Source organism: Benincasa hispida, chromosome 1 (assembly GCF_027475165.1).
Source record: "Benincasa hispida cultivar pf3 chromosome 1, pf3_genome.v1.1, whole genome shotgun sequence".
NCBI classification, from domain to species: domain Eukaryota; kingdom Viridiplantae; phylum Streptophyta; class Magnoliopsida; order Cucurbitales; family Cucurbitaceae; genus Benincasa; species Benincasa hispida.
Genome location: NC_143478.1, coordinates 71792770 through 71812181, shown reverse-complemented (window position 1 = coordinate 71812181; position 19412 = coordinate 71792770). Strand labels below are relative to the sequence as shown.

Here is a 19412-nt window from a genome sequence, read left to right as displayed (position 1 = left end):
TCACCATTATAATCTAACTTCTTTTTTTTTTAATAATATTCTATTTTAGTCTCTCAACTTTCAATAATCCTTAATCTTTTAAAAAAAATCATTATAGTTCCTGTACTTTTAAAAAGTACTTTGATCTTAAATATAATGACGAATTAATTTGTATTTTTAAATAGCTAACTATCAAATAAGTTAACTATGCTAAAAAATCTAGAGTTCTAATTTTGAATAAGGTGGTAAAGCGAGATAATTTAAAAGACATTTTTAGTTCAAAATTTTGGTCGTTCAATATTTTGACATGTTGGTTGTTGGCATTTTACTTCACTTTCATCTTACTTAATATATCTAGAGTTTAGTCATTCCAAAATACAAGCTCACTCACATTTCTATTGAAGAGTTAACACGATTTTAATATTAGGACTAAAATAAACACTTTTTAAAAATTTAAAAACTAAAACAAATGTTTTTTAAATTTGACCAAAATAGAACATGATTTGAAATTCATGGACTAAAATAGAATTTAAATTAACTGAATTTCTTTCCGTTAAAAAACACTTTAGTCCCTAAATATCTGAGTAACAATTTGGATATTTAAACTTTAGTTAGTAACAATTTGTAATAATTTAGTTACTATCATAAAAAATCCTTTAAAATTTAGTGTTGACTCTTATTATGTAACACTTTAGTCTCTATAGTTTATGAAAAATATTTTATTCCTGGTAATTTATCTATCTATGCGTATAAGAAAATTTATTAAATCTTAATAATGTTTATCACGATAAGGATTAAGTCTTATAAATGGTAAATTACAAGAACTAAAGTGTTACTTATTAAAGTTAAAAGCTAAATTGTTATAAATTTGAAAGTATAGGAATTTAATCGTTATCAACTAAAATTTAGGAATTGAGTTATTACTTTCACGAAAGTTTAGGACCCTAAAATATTTTTCAACCAACGCTTTCTTAATATAATAAACATATCTCACACATTTTATATACTTTAATTTTGCGTTGTATAATGTCAAAGCAAATATAGTTCAGTTGACACCCAATATTTGTTAGTGATCAAGAGGTCTATGGTTTGAATCTTCTCACCTCTTATCACACTAAAAAAAATATATATTTTATAATTAAAAAAATAGTTTGACTACATCATGCTTCAATTGATTAAAATGATAGCCAGTCGAACAATGAGTTCTAGTCTATATCCCCACATTTTTAAGTATAACAAAGTAGAGAGTTTGAGCCTCAAGGAAAGGCATAACTTTAAAGGGTTGTTTGGGGGTGTTGAGATGATATAGAATGTGGCGAGTTCTGATGTCTGGAGAGTTCTGATCGAGTATGATCGAACATGTTCAAGTATTGAGATAATATACAATACACGGAAGGAAAATGACGGTGAGATACAAAACACGTTCCGAAAATGGGCCCACAAATAATCAAAATCGGTGAGATAGGATAATGGACCTCCAAACACTGAGATGATATAGGATGTGAGGATATACCATCTCATATTGGACCCCCAAATAGCCCCTAAAAGTTGACTATGCTTATATTGACATTAATAATATAATATTTAACGCCGCTTTGATCTCTACGTTTAAGACTTTGTTCATTTCGATCTCTTATATTCTCAAAAGATTTATTCTATGATCCTATATATTTTTAGCTTTTATTCGTTGTCATCCTTGTGTTTTCAAAACACGTGTTTTGGTTCTAGTAACTTTGAAGAGGGAGAATTTTGAAAATTGTTCACGAAATTCAAACGCAAATTTTATAAGTAATGAAAACCTAGCAATATCTAAACACTTTATTATTGCCTTTTTGTGTTAAAAAAATGATTAAAAAAAGCGATAAAAAAGAAGGTAAAAAACAAAATGATTACTTTTTGAAAATACACTGCATGTAAACGAATTAAAATAAACTTTTAAAAATTATATGAACTAAAATTGATAATATTCAAATCAAAGAAATTAAAATGCAGGTTTGCAAAGTATAGAAATCTAGATCGAACGAAAACTAAAAGTATAACATCAATTTACTTTTTCAAAAAATAAATATGAGATTTAAAGTGAAAAAAAGATATCTTTAAAGTCACATCAGCCATTGTTCTTACGTTTGAATTCTCCCCCATATTTGAATGGTAACAAGAAAAATACTCTTACTAAAAAAAAAAAAAAAAAGTATTTTAGTAGCGTTATCAATTTAATAATTTCCTTTATGAATTCGACCCAAAGAGTTTTTTATTACCTTGATCTAAATTAAACATGTAATTGAAAAGATAAAGATAAAAAAAATTAAGAAAATAATACCTTTTTACAATATTTTAAAATTAAATCGATTATTTGAAAGTTTTGGAACAAAATGAGATAAACTCATAACTTTATACTTAAAACACTTCACATTTGATGTAATGATCTTAAAAGAAATGTGAAAATTTAGATCCCGTTTGATAATCATTTGGTCTTTTATTTTTGTTTTTAAAAATTAAGTTTATATTATCTATATTTCTTACAATTATTTACATATTTCTTAGTTACAATGATTGGATTATTAACCAAATTCCATAAACAAAAACAACCTTCTAAAAACTATTTTTTTAGTTCTTAAAATTTGGCTTGACTTTTTAAATCATGAGTAAAAAGTAAATAACAAATAAGGAAATTTAGAGGTGAAGTAGTGTCCATAAACTTAATTTTCAAAAATAAAAATAAAAAATAAATTATTACCAAACGGGACCTTAGTACTAAATTTAAATTCTAACTTTTGATAGTTAAGGCATATTCTTTCGCCACATATCGAAGGTTCATGTCTCTACTCTCATCATTATTTTCATAATTAAACTATTTGATTTTAATTATATCGAAGGTTCATAATTTTGGCAAAAATATTTAATGTTTGATTTTAGCATTGAACAAATTAAACTTATTTTTATCTAAAGCTTTAGTTTATTGAATTTAATGAATTTATGAAAAATTGTATACTATTTATAACTAAAATTAGTGGATGAAATAACAAAAAAAAATGACCAAGAGTAAAATTAACAATACTTATTTAAGTTTAGATCCAAATTTGTGAAACTGAAAATTAAGTCTAAATTTATACAACCTACCAAAGTTAAGGGTAATTTTCATTTTTCCAAAAAAAAAAAACTAAATTATGGTGTTAGTGTATCTAGCTTTGATCTTTCTATTTGTTCTTTCCACAACCACATAATTCTATAAATGCAAAAGTGTTCATTTTATTATTACCATTTGAACTTAGTAAGGTACTTGAAAATATTGGTCAAAAAGTAAGATTCTTTGTAAGTCAAGAGTTTGAGTGGAAAACTTCTTTTATGTTTCAAGTCCATAACCTATTTGATTTAATTTTAATAATAAAAATTGTTGTATATACTTTTATCCTCTAAATTATATAGACTTATAATTTCATCTAGGAAGCATTTGATGATGTGTTCATTATTTTATTACTATCAAAGCAAACTCACATAATAGAACTAAAAGTTCTTCTCCTATTCTGATCCTTAGACATCAGTCAATGCAAATAAATTTAAGTCAAGTCTTTATTGTTATACTAGAAATAATATTTTGATAAGACTAATCTTTGTGAGATATAATTAAACTAATAATGCAACCATGCTTAAAATGTGTGCGTGTGTTTTTTTTAAAAAAAGAAAAGTTTGGAAGTGGCTCATCTTATCGATGTGATATTCTTTGATCTCTCCGAGGTTTCTTTTTATATCGAAGAAGGCAGGTCATTCGTTTGCTTGAGTTGAGTGATGTTTCTTTCTCTCATGTGATTAGGCAAAGCCACAATTTCTTGGTGCATTCGCTGTTGGAACAAATGGTATGTGACTCTTCGTGTAGAATCGCATTTTTCAATTCCATGAATTGGATTATTTCATGAATGAGTATGTCTTTTTAAATCTTAACTAACTTGAAGAAAATACATTATTCAAATTGTCACTAATTAGTTTATAAGTATGCTGCTTCTTCTAATTGGTTTTTTTTACTTTTTTCTATCGAACACTTTTCTTTCGTAAAACTTCTTCCATCTAGAGGTCCAATTATTCCACAAAGTAGGCTTTCATAAATGAGGTATTATTTCCATTTGAAATATAATATGTTCCATACGGGGAGACGATTACTCTTGAAATCCAGACATTAAAGTGGATAAAATTGTTTTGAGAAGGCAACGTGAATACGTTGGGTTCAAACTGTCTCCTTTTTATAAGATTATATATTTTTTTGTGAGCATGATTCATCTCTTTCTGTTTTTTTCCTTATTTGAGTGATTTATTTTATTTATATCTAAAGATGTTTCGTAATTTGTGGTTGATTTGTTTGCTAAAGAAAATGTTTTTAAACATTTTAAAAAATCCATTCAAATATGAATTTTATTTTATTTCTTTATTCACGTTTACTTCTTTTAACAAAACCTCCTTTTTCGTTGTGCTTTTAATTTTTCTCATCTTTCGTGCTCCATCATAAAAGACAAATTTATTAACATCGTTGAAAGAAGGTACATTTTAGAGCAAGAAATAGTCTAATTAAATATAAAATAATGTATATCTTAGTAGAAAAAATTATATAAAAAAATTAATTAATAAATTTACTTAGCTAAGTGATACTCAAAATAAAGATATACTATCAAAATTTCAATTAAAATATATCTTCTTTGTTAGTCCCCCACCAAATTTGGCTTGTAAATGACAAGGGAAAGTAAGAAAACCAAGTAATTGAATTGAATAAAAATTTTCTTATATGCCTATGAAATGTGAGCATCCTAAGTTCCTAAACATCTTTGAATCATCAATACTACTTCACCATAAATATTATTTTCACTCATATTTTTTAATCTATTTTCTAAAATAAAAAAGATCTCGAAATCCGAGTAAATTTTTTAAAATTAAAAAATATATATTAAAAAAAATCCATTTTGACCGTAAACATAAAGTTGTATTAATTTGAACCTTAAGTTTTCGATTTCATCAAATTAGAATCTAGGCTTAAATAGTTGCAATTCTTACTCTCGGTTTCTCCTATTTCGATTGCTAACTTTAGTAGAAAAAATAATATCAAAATCTTCATAAATTCAATGTAATCAAACTTTAAACAAAATTAAATTTGACTAGTACACAAATTAACAATGAAATAATTTTTCAAAGTTCATAAATTTTAACAAAAAATTAGCTCGAGCTTAATGTTGTTTTCACTGAGATTTTATCTTTTTTAAAATATACATATATTTTATAATTCATTAAAACTTGTAAGAGAGATTTTTTTATATCGTGAATGGAAATTATAATACTTTTAAATTTTATGATAAAAATTACAGTATTTAACTAAATTTGAGATATAATATTGTTAAAATTGAAAATTTAGGATGAAAATTGATACAACTCGATATTAATATGTTTTAAGAATTTTAATTAATCATTTCACGTTCTTTTTTTTTTTAAAAGTAATTCTTTCACGTTCCCTTGTTAGTTAAAAAAGAACACTACAACGGCAATTCAGTGTGACACAATTAATATGTACTATTGTTTTTTAAATATTATCATTTTTTTTCTTAAATTAAATTTATTTTCTCCTAATTTTTTACAATGATTTACATATTTATCAAGTATAATGATTGAATTTTTAGTCAAATTTCAAAGATAAAAATAAATTTTTAAAAGCTACTTTCTTGTTTTCAAATTTTGACTTTTTTTTTAATTAGTGGTAAAAAATAGGCTTAACTTTCAAAAAAAAAAAGAAAAACAAATGGTTACCAATCATGACCTTCATTTTTAGCTTTTAAATATATAAATAAATCAGATCTCGTTTAGTAACCATTTTGTTTTTTATTTTTGTTTTTTAAAATTAACCATATTTTATTTACATTTCTTACAATGGTTTGCATATTCTTTAAGTACATTGGTTGAATTCTTAGCCAAATTCCAAAATCAAAATCAATTTTTTTAAAGTTATTTTTTTAGTTCTCAAAATTTGGTTTGGTTTTTTAAACCATTAGTGAAAAGTAGATAATAAGGAAAGAAATTCGAAAGTGGAAGTAGTATCCATTGACTTAATTTTCAAAAACAAAATGATTACTAAACAGGTCTTAGTTTTTCAAATTCTAAGTTTATGCCTATTTGTCTATAAACTTTATATAGTACTTAATAAATCTTTTCAACCCGCAATAGATATGCCTCGGTTAGTATCTCACTAGCTGCGTCATTCCCGCGCAAAGATATTTAATAAATCTTTCTAATTTTGTATTCAATAAATCTACGAATTTTAAAAAACTGTACATTTTGTATAGATAATTGAAATATTTATTATTTATTTAAAAGTTTACTAACCTATTAGATACGCAAAATTAAAAGTTTTGAGGACTTATTAGTTTATTAGTTATAAAGTTGAATTTTATATATAATTGATTAATTAATTTTTAAAATTTTTTAATAGGTTAAGAATCTATATATCAAATACAAAATTAAAAGTCCTGAAACTTACTATACATTTTAGGATGCAAAAACTTAAAATTAAAAATTAAGAAATATGTAAATACATAGTTGTCTTAAATGAAAAAAAAATATTGAAAATATAGAAAAATATCATTGTCAGTTACTTTCTGTATTTGAAAACGACCATTTAAAGTTTAGAGATATTTTAGACACGAAATTCAAAGTTTTATCTATTTCTTAATGCCAGACTTATAATTTTATTGATTTAATCTCTAAATTTTTATAAACAAATCAATTTAGACTTTCAATTAATATTTTATTTAAAAAATTTACATGTATTAATTCTAATTATCCATTTTATTAACATGATATTTGAAGAAGCCTACAACGTATAAGAATTGAATACATGAACGGTGTTCAAATATAATCTTAATGAAGGGTCTAAATTGATTCACTTGCTCGAAATTTTTTTAACTAAGTCTGAGAGAGAGTGTTAATTGATACACTCTTGAAAGTTCATAATATTTAAATTAATACAATTATTAGTTTAATGGTTTAAATCGATACAACTAAGTTTATGGGTGTAAATTAATTTTTTTTAATCACCAATAGTCAACACAAATTGTGTACTCGGTTAAACTTTTCAAGTGTTTAATTTTGAAAATAAGTCATTTTGAAAAACATTTAACGACCACTATAAATAGATTTTAAAACACTATTCTGAAAGTGTATTTTAAACCGTCTTTATAAAAAAAAAAAATAATAATAAAAATAATTTTTCTTAAAAACATTTTTTTTCTGTAGTAATTCAAACATGTCCAAATACAACACTCTTTTAAAATGAATATTTTTCTCATATAATCAAAACTCTCTCAAGCAATTTAGATAGACAATTAAACATAACTACAAAGTGATGAGAGAGAGGTTATTATTAACATTGCATATATAGCTTAATTACTAGAGATCACTTCACTAATTTGCTATGATAAATCATAGGGATTTATTAAAATCCTTCCAAATTACAAACAAATAGGAACATCTCACATTATTTTTCCCATCCATGTAACACCTTTTTATAAATTTTAAAATGGAAATTTCCATTTCAAAATTGAATATATTAACATAAATGCCTTTCATTAAAAACTAAATAAATAAATTTAATATATTAACATAAATGATTTTCAATAAATGAGAGCCACCACTCAAAATGACTCATATATGCATTAATAGTTTTAAAATAAAATATAAAATTCTACTAGAAAGTCTAAAAGTGATTTATTAATAAAGTATATAACTATTAATTTAGAGTTAAGTTTATGAATATAAATTTGTTTTTATCTTAAAAATTAGTATATGATGATATAAAATTCATGTGGGATCAAATAATACAAGCTTTATTTTTTAAACTTAACTGCTATGAGCTTAGCCCATGAGTGGAAATGCTCTTTAAAAGCCACAACATAAATAAAAGGAATTGCTTAGGATATATATAAAGTAAACATAATATAAAAGTAAGTATAGTTGAGTAGTAATTATTGTGTACTTCTTCGGTTCAAATCTCTATATAATTCTTATTAAGATCTAACCAGATAATTATTTGGTTTTTAGTTTTTAGTTTTTTAAAATTATATTTGTTTTCTTACAACTTATTTACCATGATTTACAACTTAAAACAAGTTTCTAAAAACTACGATCTCATTTTATGGCAATTTTGTTTTTAGTTTTCTTTTGTCGAATTTTTTGCTAATTTTCTTCTAAAATCAGTACTACGGTTATCATATTTTTTTTAAAACATTTGAATTCTTAGTTAAATTATTTTTTAATATTTCTTTATTTTAACTTGGTTTTTAAAAATAATTATAATAAAATGAAAAACAAAACATAGAATTTTGTAGGTTGAAATAGCATCTTTTCAAAAACTAAAAACAAAAAGTCAATGATCCTATTTGGAAACCATTTCATTTTTCATTTTTTGTTTTTGAAAATTGAACTCATTATCTCCCAATTTCTTACAATGATTTGCATATTTCTTAAGTACAATGATTGACTTATTAGTTAAATTCCAAAAATAAAAATAAGTTTTTAAAAACTACTTTTTTTAGTTTTCAAAATTTGGCTTATTTTTTAAATCATTGGTAAGAAATAGATAACAAATAAAAAAAATTTAGAGGTGAAAATAATGTCTATAGCTTAATTTTCAATAACAAAAAATAAAAAATCAAGTGGTTATCAAACGGGGCTCAAGTGGTCACTAAATGGAGTCTATTTTTTCTAGGTTTCAAAACTTACTTTAGTTTTTATTTTCAAAAATCAAATGATTATTAAAGGAGGTATTTTTTTTTTTTATATATGTATAGTTTTGAATATATAAAGAAACACTATGTAGTACATGTGAGGAAGGATGAAAAAGGATTTATATGTCCCAATTTGTGGAGACCAATTGTTATTAAGGTTAATTAAAAATTTAGCATTTTTATATATGCATTTCTTTATTATTATTATTATTTAATTTCAGGAGTTTTTGAGTATGTTTTAAAAGTGCAATTGCCTCATAGATTTGTGTGATGAGGTGTTGGTCTATTTTTATATTAATTTATTTCAAGTTTGACTTTTGTACCTCCTCCCAATTTATTGATATAATTAGTAAAAACATTTATGATATTTTTCTATATGTTCAACTCAATTTTGCAAACTCTACTTAATTTAAGTTATTTATTAAGATCTAAATCCTGTCATATTTTCACTAATTACATTCTTGCTGGTATAGCTTTTATTTAAACAAATATTACTATAAATAGTAGGAGAAAGTGATGAATATGATTATGTCTCTACTTAAATATATATCTATTCTAGTTGAGTGTAAATCAAAAGTGAAAAAAATGAACCATAAAATTAACCTAATTAATGAGGGTCCATTTTCAAGAAAATTAATACTAGAGTTAATTTTAGGTTTTTTTTTTTTAAAAAAAAAAAATCTAAATTGAAAGATTGGTTTTAGCTCATTTTAATTTTAGTTTAAAAAAAAATTATGATATGTCATTTTTATTTTAGAATTAAAAGAGTTGGAGTATAAATAACATTAAGGCTTAAAGATTAATTGCTGGATCTTCATCTATAATTGTTGTTGTACTAAAAAAAAAGAAAATCAATGACGTGTTAGTTTTAATGAATTGATAAATTAGTGATTGATTTTAATATAAGAGAGTGATTTAGTGTGACCCACTAAAATGGTAACACATTAATTTTAGTGAACTACTAATGAGTGATCACCCTAAATTATGGAATAAACATATACTAGTGAATTATAAATCCTCATGAATATAATATAAGCATAACCCAACTGATTAACGATACATGCTCTCAACCAAGAGATTAAAAGTTCAATTCCTTATTTTAGACATTATTTAACTAAAAAAAATCAAGAGAAGAAAAAGTATCAATAAAAAAAAAAACCTAAAAAGAAAGGGGGCGAAAGTTTTTTTTTTTAAAAAAAAGTAATATAAATAATATAATAAATCAAATTACATGATTTGTGGTCGATTCAAACGTAGCTTAGTGGATAAGACACTAATTATCATCTTAGAGGTTAATGGTCCATTCTTCCACCTCAATAATAAGTGAATTAAAAAAACTATATTATTTGTGATTGCATTTGAAAAAGAATTCATATATTCGTTGAAGATTAATCTCATCTCTCCTTTTACTTTGTCACATCCCATGATCAACCATGGATCTATGACGAGTCAAAAATGCCTCAACTTTAGGATCAAAATCATTACATGTGTGTGAATGTGTGCTACTTTTTATTAAACAAACTTGTATCAACTTTGATATAAAGCTTTAGATATGACTTATGTCAACAACGTATAATATCATATTCCTATGACTCTATTAGTGACACAAATGTTGAGCAAAGAATAGTGAGTAGCTAGAATGAAAGTAGTTAGCAAGCATGTGAAAAAATGTAATCAAATAAAGAGGTATGAATATGATAGAAAGAAATTTACCATGAAAATGTGAAGATATATGAAAAGAAATGAGAGCATTGAAGGAGAATAGCATTGATGCCTTTTCAAGACTTGTGATTGTATTATTGTGTCATGGAAAGATAGACAATATATGACTGTCTTTGGCTGGCCTTACCCTCAACCTCAAGTTGCTCTCTAAATTAGAAAGGAAAAAAAATTATGTAACCCCAAAACTATGAAGGCTGTCCATTTCATAGTTTGGACCAAGAAAATGACAAGCTGCTTCAACAACCACAACTTATAAGGTGGGGATTTTTATTCACCATATATTTCAATTTATTTTTTGAGGTATTTAAAAAGTATACTTTTTTTTTCTTAAAATTATTTTTTTTAATATTATATAAGTAAAAAAGAAATAAGACAAAATTTTGCTATACAAAGTATAAAATCATTAAAGCCAAACCAATTGCCAAATATACCATTATACAGCACATAATTTTTTAAAAAGATTTCCACTTCTACTTCTTATTCTTTTTTTTTTTTTTTGAAAAATAAACATTTCTTCCTTAAGACATTATTTATTTCTCATAGTTTTTTTTAAAATGTTTAATTATTTTAAATATTAAAACTATTGAAAATATTTACAAATATAACAAAATGTTACTATCTATTAGTGATAAATCACGATACATATATCAAGGTAGACTGCGATAGATGTCTATCATAGTCTATACAATCTATCACGGATAAACAGTGACATTTTATTATATTTATAAATAAATTGGCTTAACAACCTTTAAAAAGATCATAGAAGAATAAAGTTAAAAAAATGTGGACAAAACAATAAATTGTCCAATATTTTATATGACGACCCCCCCCCCCCCCAAAAAAAAAAAAAAACCCATATATACATTGAGCCCCACAAAAATATTTTTATATTGAATTACAAAAGAACTCATCTATAAGTTAAATTACCTATGTTATATATCTAATATAATTTTAAATAATTGAAAGAGTCGAGGCACAACATTAATGGAAACATCAATAGAGGTTGTATTTCTCTCTCTAGACACCAGTCAAATTAGTCTAATGTTAGAGGATTTCTTTTTTTTTTTTTTTTTAATTTAAGAATATCTATAGCATTACTTACTTGCACTCTATTAGGTGGCAAACCATATTTGAACCTCTAACATTTTCCAATGGATTGGCCAAGGCATGTAAGAGTAAACTATTAACTAAATAAACATTACAACGGTATGATTTTAGTTATTAGTCAGTTGCAAATAATATTAAACTATGTTTTTTAGGAAGCAAATAATATAATTTTCTTTCCATTCAAATAGAAAATATCAAATGTACAAACCATTATGCGGAAAAAATACCTCCAAGTAAATCCCAAAAACTAAAACCTAAGTTCTATTGTGATAGAAAAGCCTCAAATGATGTGGTACCTAAAATATAACAATAATTAAAAAGTACACTAGGAAAAGCCATAACCATACTCCATAATTATCCTCAATCAAACTACATTTATAAGGACAATGAAATTCCTTAAAGGAAGACAACACTGCTAACCACAACAGAAGCTTCCTCCATTCACACTCCTCAATGAGCCACTAATCTGAATTCTTCATTTAGAAGTCATGGAAAAGCATTAGCGCGTCGTCGAGCTTCAGCAGTGACGACTGCAGGAGTCCTCTGACTTTCTTCAAACGATCAAATCTTTTCATGAGTGGCTCGTTGCGATTATCTGGTGGAAGACTCAGAAGCTGGAAAATAGTTGCCACAGCAAGAAGTCAGTATTTGAACTTTTCCACACATACACACATACACACAGTGAGAAGGCATGGAAGGAATAGTCAGCAGAATGAGATCTTCATTCCAATACGGCAATACTATTGTTTAAAGTAGGGCACAGGCAAAAGCCAAAATTAATCAAGCTTTGACAAACGACAAGGGGTGATTATACAAAACAGGTTTGACTCTAGTTCACCCAGAAGTATCCTGTCATTCAACGACAAAGCTGGTTTATAGACATTACTGACAAAAGTTGGCAAGCAAGTCTGAAAGAACCTAATGTCCTTAAAATCGCATATTATGAATTAAGTGAATGCTGTGAACATTAACCTCTTTGTTTTCTTCCATCTCGTAAGCCTGTCGTAACTGCAAGTTCAATGAAGCATGATACATCTCATCCAGAACATGTTCCCACAAATTATATCTGTCTACTCTCCACAACAAGCATAAGGAGTGTCTAGGTACTGTTAGAGCTACTTTCTGCAACAAAGATAAAATTGTTTTACTATGATGCCCAAAATGCCCCCCAAAGATTAACAATGTAAATCATTCAAGTGGTAAAAGACATGGCTAGCCGTTGTAGGCCCAAGATGATGCACAGAAATGAAGAAACAAAGACAAGCTATAAAGAAAATTCAAATCAAATATGGGCAGAATTGCTAATAAAACTACAGCCAATTCTGAAAAGAAAACATTATGTTACCTGATTAAACATTAACTATCTTTTTAATGTTTTATCAAGTTACATCCATGTCTGATTACACACAATTATCTTAAGTATTTAATTAATATAGTGAAAACCAATATGTCCAATGCTATCAGACTCAAACACGCAAGCCAGTATGGTATTTTTGCTTCCTCCAGGGTTACACCTTTATGTTTTTCAATTCTATCAATGAAAAATGTCGTGCTTCTCTTTGGAAGAAAAGAAGAGTATTGTATTATCCTTACTTCATGACATGTAAATATATGAAATTGAATGCAAAAACACATGCATGCACTTTAAAAAAAAAAAAGGCACATGCATACGGAGCAAATATGTTTTTACCTCCATGTATAGGTACTCGTCCTTCCACAACCTATATAAGATTTTAGGCGCCTCATTCTTATCAACAAATGAACTATCGGAAATCTACAGAAATAGAAATGGAATCTGTAAAATAATTAATCAAAAAACAAAATCACAAATGGCCAGTTTCAAAATACTAAGAATAAAAAATAACAATTCCTAGTAATCTTCACTAGATTGAAACAACAAGACAACTAATCGTACGGATGTAAGGCCAACCCATTATATTATTAGTTTTTTACTCAATTTTTTGTTCAAGTTTTAATTTTAAAATCAACAGCAAAATTATGTATTTTAGTTGAATTCACGGGTAAATTATATATATTTCAAGATAAAATGAAAGGTACATTGCAAATGCATACGTGTTTTTTCTGGTAGTTGGACAGCCTTGAATGTAAGCGACAGAAAACTCCTTACCTTTTCTGTCTCAACCAAGCCACCAGTTTTTGACAGAAATCTGAACATTCTGTAAGCATCCCTTCCGTATCTTTTCAAAACAATGGATTCAACCTGTAATGAAGAGAATTCAAGTTAGTTGGCTATAAATTAATCAATCTCTGCAAGTGCAACGGATCAGAGAAGAATCGTGCTCCCCAGCAAACTAGAAAAAATGCCTTTTGTAATTATTCTATAGGATCTATTTTGTAAACTAGAACCCCTACTCATAATTGGGTTCCCTTTTTGGTGGGTTGGCTTTTTCTGATGTTCGTGTATTATTTCATTTTTACTCAATCATAGTGTTTTTATATATATACATGAATTTATTAGCCAAAAAATGACAGTTCTCAAGTCTCAGAGAACAAAGGTGTACTTTTCACTAGATGAACGAAAGGGAGGGAGAGACCTCATCAATTTGAGCTTGTTCGATGATCTTCCTTAAATCTGTGCAAGCAAATGGTTTTAGGAAAGCTGAAACTCATTCAGAAGTGTGAAAAATAAACACATTGGGAAATCAACAGCGGATGAACATACTAATTTGATAATCATCCATCCCCGGACAACCCAATGAGGAGAGGGAAGCTTCAACCCGATCTAAGGTCATACTCCGTCCGACTTCATTCTTCATTACCTCCTCGTAAATGTTATCCAATGATAAAGGAACTGCAAACAATTGAAACGTTAACACAGGACATAAAAAAGTGTATATAGGTGATAAAGGAAAAGACATTTCTACAGTAGTTTCCAAATCATGAATCGTGTTATTATATTTCTTGAGCCCTATCTTTCACGATTTAGTTTTTACAAAATGTATGAACCATGCATCCAAAACACCTCCACTAGAGAGTAACAAGATAAAAAGTCTAGATAAAAGAAGCCAAGAAACTACTACTCAGTATACAAAACAGAGAAACACTATGTAAAAGAGGTGGATGGAAGAATATATATATATATAGCAAAATCAAAATAGCACAAAAGATAATGTGTTTGCTGGTTAATGATACCGATAAAGTGCCTAGAGATCCTCACTTTGCTTTACCAACTATGGTAGGCTTTGTAAAGGTCATTATTTTCCACAATGAAGTAAATGACTTAATGCCAAGAGGGGAAAAGTTCAAACATAAGTCCTGAAAAAGATTCTGAAAAAACGGCTTTCTGCCTTGAATTTTAGAATTGTAAGGAGAATGTTTTTAAAGATTAAGCTTATTCTGCACTTAGTCATCATTTACAAGACAATAGTTTTAGAAAAAAAAATAATTTCGGCTGTTCGAGGAATCAAGTCACCTTTAAAAACAAACTAAAAGAAAACATTAGAAAACAACTTGTATAAAGCCATTAAGCCAACAAGTTTTCACTAATATTTTTATTTTTAAAAGTAGAAAGTGGTCTTCAAAAGAGTGCCCAAACAATTCCTTAAATTCTAGACCCAACAGGTAAAGAAAAAAGGGGTTTGTGACTATGCGATGAATGTGCGTCAAGTTCAAACACTTGCATGATTAAACTCCTTGAGGAATCTACAAAAGCATTAGATTGTACCTGTTATCTCTGTTTTCACGATTTTTTCAGAACTTCGAGTAGCCTCCAAAATGGCACTCAAGACATTTACCACTCCGTCATCAAACTGTGATCTGACATGTTCAATGCAAGCCTAGAGACATATAAAGATATTGATCCAATTACTACTTAAATGTAGATATCAAGTACATTTCCAAAACTAGCACAATGAAAAGGAGTTAATCAAAAGGAAAAAAACATAAAAGTGAAGGACAACATGGCGGCCAATTATAACCCACATGCAGCTAAACAAAATGCAAAACGAGATATTTTGATTTTGAATAAGTCAATAATAAAACTTGTGATTTTAAATACTGTCTCTCTCGTTCTTGCATAAAATTACCAAGTATCAACCACCAACTTGTGACCACATTCAGTATACAAAGTCCAAAAATAGAGTGCTTTACACAAATCCTATTGTAATATTCTTCTGTCCTCGTTTTTTTAGATCAGGGGTTTCTGTTTGATTCCTCCTCCGTAGGCCAGGGGGGTCCCCATAGGTCACTCCTAACGTTTTTGGTTGTGCTTCTCTCTCTCTTTTTTTTTTTTTGATTTATATATATTATAAAATTAGAATAATAATATCAATATCCCTGAAAAAGTTGCTCCATCAATAGGTTCAAGTGAGTAAATTGCTCATGTTTGTCATGCCCGATTATCTTTCCCATCATTATTGTGGATGCAAGTAAAGGGGGTGTGGCATTCCCTGTATAGTGTATTTCATATCACCTCATTAGAAGGTATAAAAAATTCCCAAGTATAAAACATAAAATAATACTAACCTTATGTCTAAGACATCTTATAAACTCATCAAAGTTGGCACGCCAAAGAATAACACTATCTGCATCTCCAGAATCTTGTACCATCTCCAGATCATCGTGCTTGCGCTGCAGAAAAATTATGAGCAAGTACTACATGTGTTGCAACCTGGTAATTTGATACAACATTCTCATACCTTCTGTCCAGAAATTTGTGAATAATGTTCACTCTTTTCAGCCTCTGTGTTGGTATCACCCATTGAAAATCTTAGAACTTCCATTGGACGTGCTGATTCTACAACACGTTGTTCTAAGGTCTCTGGCACCTCAGATATCTGTAACGAATCCATTTAATGACTCAAAGGTAATAGTTGGCACCATATTGCACTTAAAGTTTCAGACATGCAGTTACCTTGGCAGCCTTAGCACCTCTTTTTTTAGGAGGAGGCTGTTCCTCAACTTTGGGTGAAAGACTTGGTTCAGGGGCCGGACAACGTTCAACAAAATGGGCATTTAATAGTTTAAATAGACTGTCATGTACAATATCTGGAATTGGACGGTTTCCTAAAAATGCAGAAACAATACTTCAGAAACCAAACATTTGCAAATACTTTCTCAGTGCAAGAGCCGCCTTCTAAATTATGTTAATTTCTTCATTAATGTTCTTGTCGAGTAAGTTCAGCAAAATGTATCACAGTTTTAGCTTTTAGGAAACAAACACCAATTTGATACACCTCCTACAACACCACCTATCCTTTATATTTATTCAGGAAGGAAGAAAAGCAACAAAATCAATCTCGAAGGAAGTTGAATGAGATTAGAAGAGTTATGCCAGAGAGTTGGTTTCTCTCATGTTGGGTCTGGACAGTTATTAGGAATTATGTTGTGTATGGTATATGGATTAGTATTTAAGTAAAGTAGTTACATAAGGGAAAAACTATCTTATTGTTTTGGTTTTGTGTAGGGAGAGTCCGGACCTCTCAAATGTTTGGATTGTATGAAACTTCCTTTGAATGTTTATGAATAATCTCTGGCATTTATATCCAGTTGTGTGTCACAATTTTACTCTTCTAAACAAGATGAAGATGAAAGAAAAACAATTATTCTTTTCTTGTGAAACAAATAGAAATTTAATTGATAAATGAAACCCCAATGGAGGTAAGGGGTGAAAAGATTGCCAATTAGCTAGAATTAGAGAAATAGAGTAGTTAGAGAAAAGCTTTGACATTCTTCCCCCTCCTTAGTAATTCCACTTGTTCAAAGAAATGATCTTCTTGCCTGAGTAATAAAATTTGATATTGGGACTAACGTGAATTATAAAGAATATGATCTCTGGGATCTATCCATCTAAATAATACTGAAAGAAAGTAGCATATTAAATAATAAAGCAGATAGAACGACCTTACTTGAACAGGATCTGTTCTATAAGTCTAAAAAAATAATACTGCAGATGGAAGAAAATAATAACATGCAAATAAAAAAACCTGGTAACAAACTTGCCTGCATGTTTACTTGACTGTGCTCTTTCAACCATTTGTTCCATTGAAAGCCTACCATTCTGCAGCAGACCCTCGAGAAGTTCTTCACACTACAAAATCAGAAACATAAGTTGAGAAAATAAATTAACTTGAAGCTGAAAACTCTCGATAAGACATTTTTCCATAATGAGTAAATGAACTAACATCTTTATCTTTCCTGAGCTTTTCCGAAGCAATAGCCAGGAATTTGGAAAATCTCATACGATGAAGTACATTACTAAACAAAGCCAAGTATTGTGTATCAGCCTTGGGTGCATCTCCAAACTCACCTATATAAGCAATTACAAAAACAATGATAAGAATCTCAATCTGTACACAAGTGGTGTGCTTTCCGAGAATATAACTACCTTTTCAAAACCCCATTTATCCAATAATGTTGTCGATGTGATTCCATATAATAGCTTCCTATCAAGCTAATAAATTTAAAAAAAGGAATAGGCTTAGACTGAGTTGCTAAGCTTAAATAAATTCTTTCAAAACACTATCTATAAACCCAGTTATATGGAACTCAATTCTAAAGTCCAGATTCAATTTAAGATAAAAGGGTTGCTCTTTCAGCCCGTGAGTGATTTTTGTCAATAATAAAGGAGGCTTTGATTAGCTTTACCAAAAAATACAAAGACACAAAACTCTCTACCTTCTGTCACTGCAGTGAAGGCTTGGACGCAATTATGTTGGATGAGAATAAGAAGAGAGTTGTTGACCTGTGATGAGGTAAGTTCTGTGAATCGTATAAGAAGTCTCAACGTCAGAGGTCCCCTTCGGAGCAGGGTTTCGCACACTTTCTGTCAACGCACAAACAATACTATTAAACAACGATAACACGAAGAAGAAGAAGAAGAAGAGGCTGATAATTTCTGAAGCAAAGATTAAATAAGAAAAGCATACAGCGACGAGATTTCCGAAGTGTGCAGTGATAATGTGAACAGCATATTTGATGCCATACTGAGTCATCACCATGATTGCCTTCTTTAAGCTTGTTGTGCATCTATGACATCCTTAATTACCAACCAAGAATTTATAGTTTAGTATTCCAAAATAAAAATAACAAAAATACAATAAAACGATAATTGACCCTTGGAGACTTTTGCGCTCTCGCCATGTCTCGCACTGGCAAACCAATGTGAGCAAGGTCACAAACAAAGTATCAACCAAATATCTTAGAACAACGAACAACTCACATTTTTTTCCTCAAGCAACAATGTAAAAAAGAAGCAGTTTGTTTCCTCAAGAAAAAGTACAAAACAACGGAACAAAGTTTCTCAACAAGCCTACACAGAGAGATATTTCAGAAATCGTGGCCGTCGATGAGGATTTCAAAAAGAAGGAATATTACAGGAGCTGCCGCCCGTCCGTGCAGAGATGAACGCCAACGCCGTCGCCGTCGCCGTCGCCAATGTTTCAGCGTTTCAAAGAGTAGCCGCGCGTGAGAGAGGGGGAAGAAAACAGTGCTAATTTTGGGGGTTTTTTTTTTTTTTTTTTCCTGCTTAGCAAGAGATTAGGGTTTTTCAAAAGGAGCAAAATTAATTGTTCATTGCCTCAAATTCCAATTACAAATTACATTGCTAAACAATGTTTGACTGTCTAAATAAAAATAATAATTAATTAATTAAAGCCTACATAAGTGATCATTCTAGATCGAATTCAATCTTCTAAATTATTTATTAAATATTAAGAAAATAAAAATAAATTCAGTTAGTTTTTCCATTTTATAGTCTGTTAGTTTGTTGGGATCCAGTTTGTTGAGCTCATTTTCTTTTCTCTTCATCACTCTGTTCTCTGCTTGCTTGGTATATAAAGAACAGAGTTCATTGTATTTATCAATCAATCAATGAAGAAAATGATCTTCTTG

General features: G+C 28.4%; 1 protein-coding gene across 4 annotated transcripts; it reads right to left on the bottom strand.

Moving 5' to 3' along the window:
* Nucleotides 1-11721: 11721 nt before the first annotated feature.
* Nucleotides 11722-19142, bottom strand: LOC120070245 (RNA polymerase III subunit RPC82 family protein). 4 transcript variants are annotated; one of them, XM_039022133.2, is made up of 15 exons: nt 18897-19142; nt 18449-18558; nt 18198-18345; nt 17705-17829; nt 17523-17610; nt 16435-16586; nt 16220-16357; nt 16047-16151; nt 15247-15358; nt 14245-14373; nt 14117-14154; nt 13690-13782; nt 13252-13335; nt 12534-12683; nt 11722-12175 (listed from the first exon to the last, which is right to left on the bottom strand). In XM_039022133.2, the coding sequence occupies exons 2-15, from the start codon at nt 18518-18520 to the stop codon at nt 12041-12043; spliced, it is 1569 nt and encodes a 522-aa protein (XP_038878061.1). In that variant the 5' UTR covers nt 18521-18558; nt 18897-19142; the 3' UTR covers nt 11722-12040. The 4 variants fall into 4 exon arrangements, with proteins under 4 accessions (XP_038878061.1, XP_038878062.1, XP_038878064.1 ...); XM_039022134.2 differs by having other exon boundaries at nt 18836-19039; XM_039022136.2 differs by having other exon boundaries at nt 18265-18345; nt 18897-19007.
* Nucleotides 19143-19412: the final 270 nt, after the last annotated feature.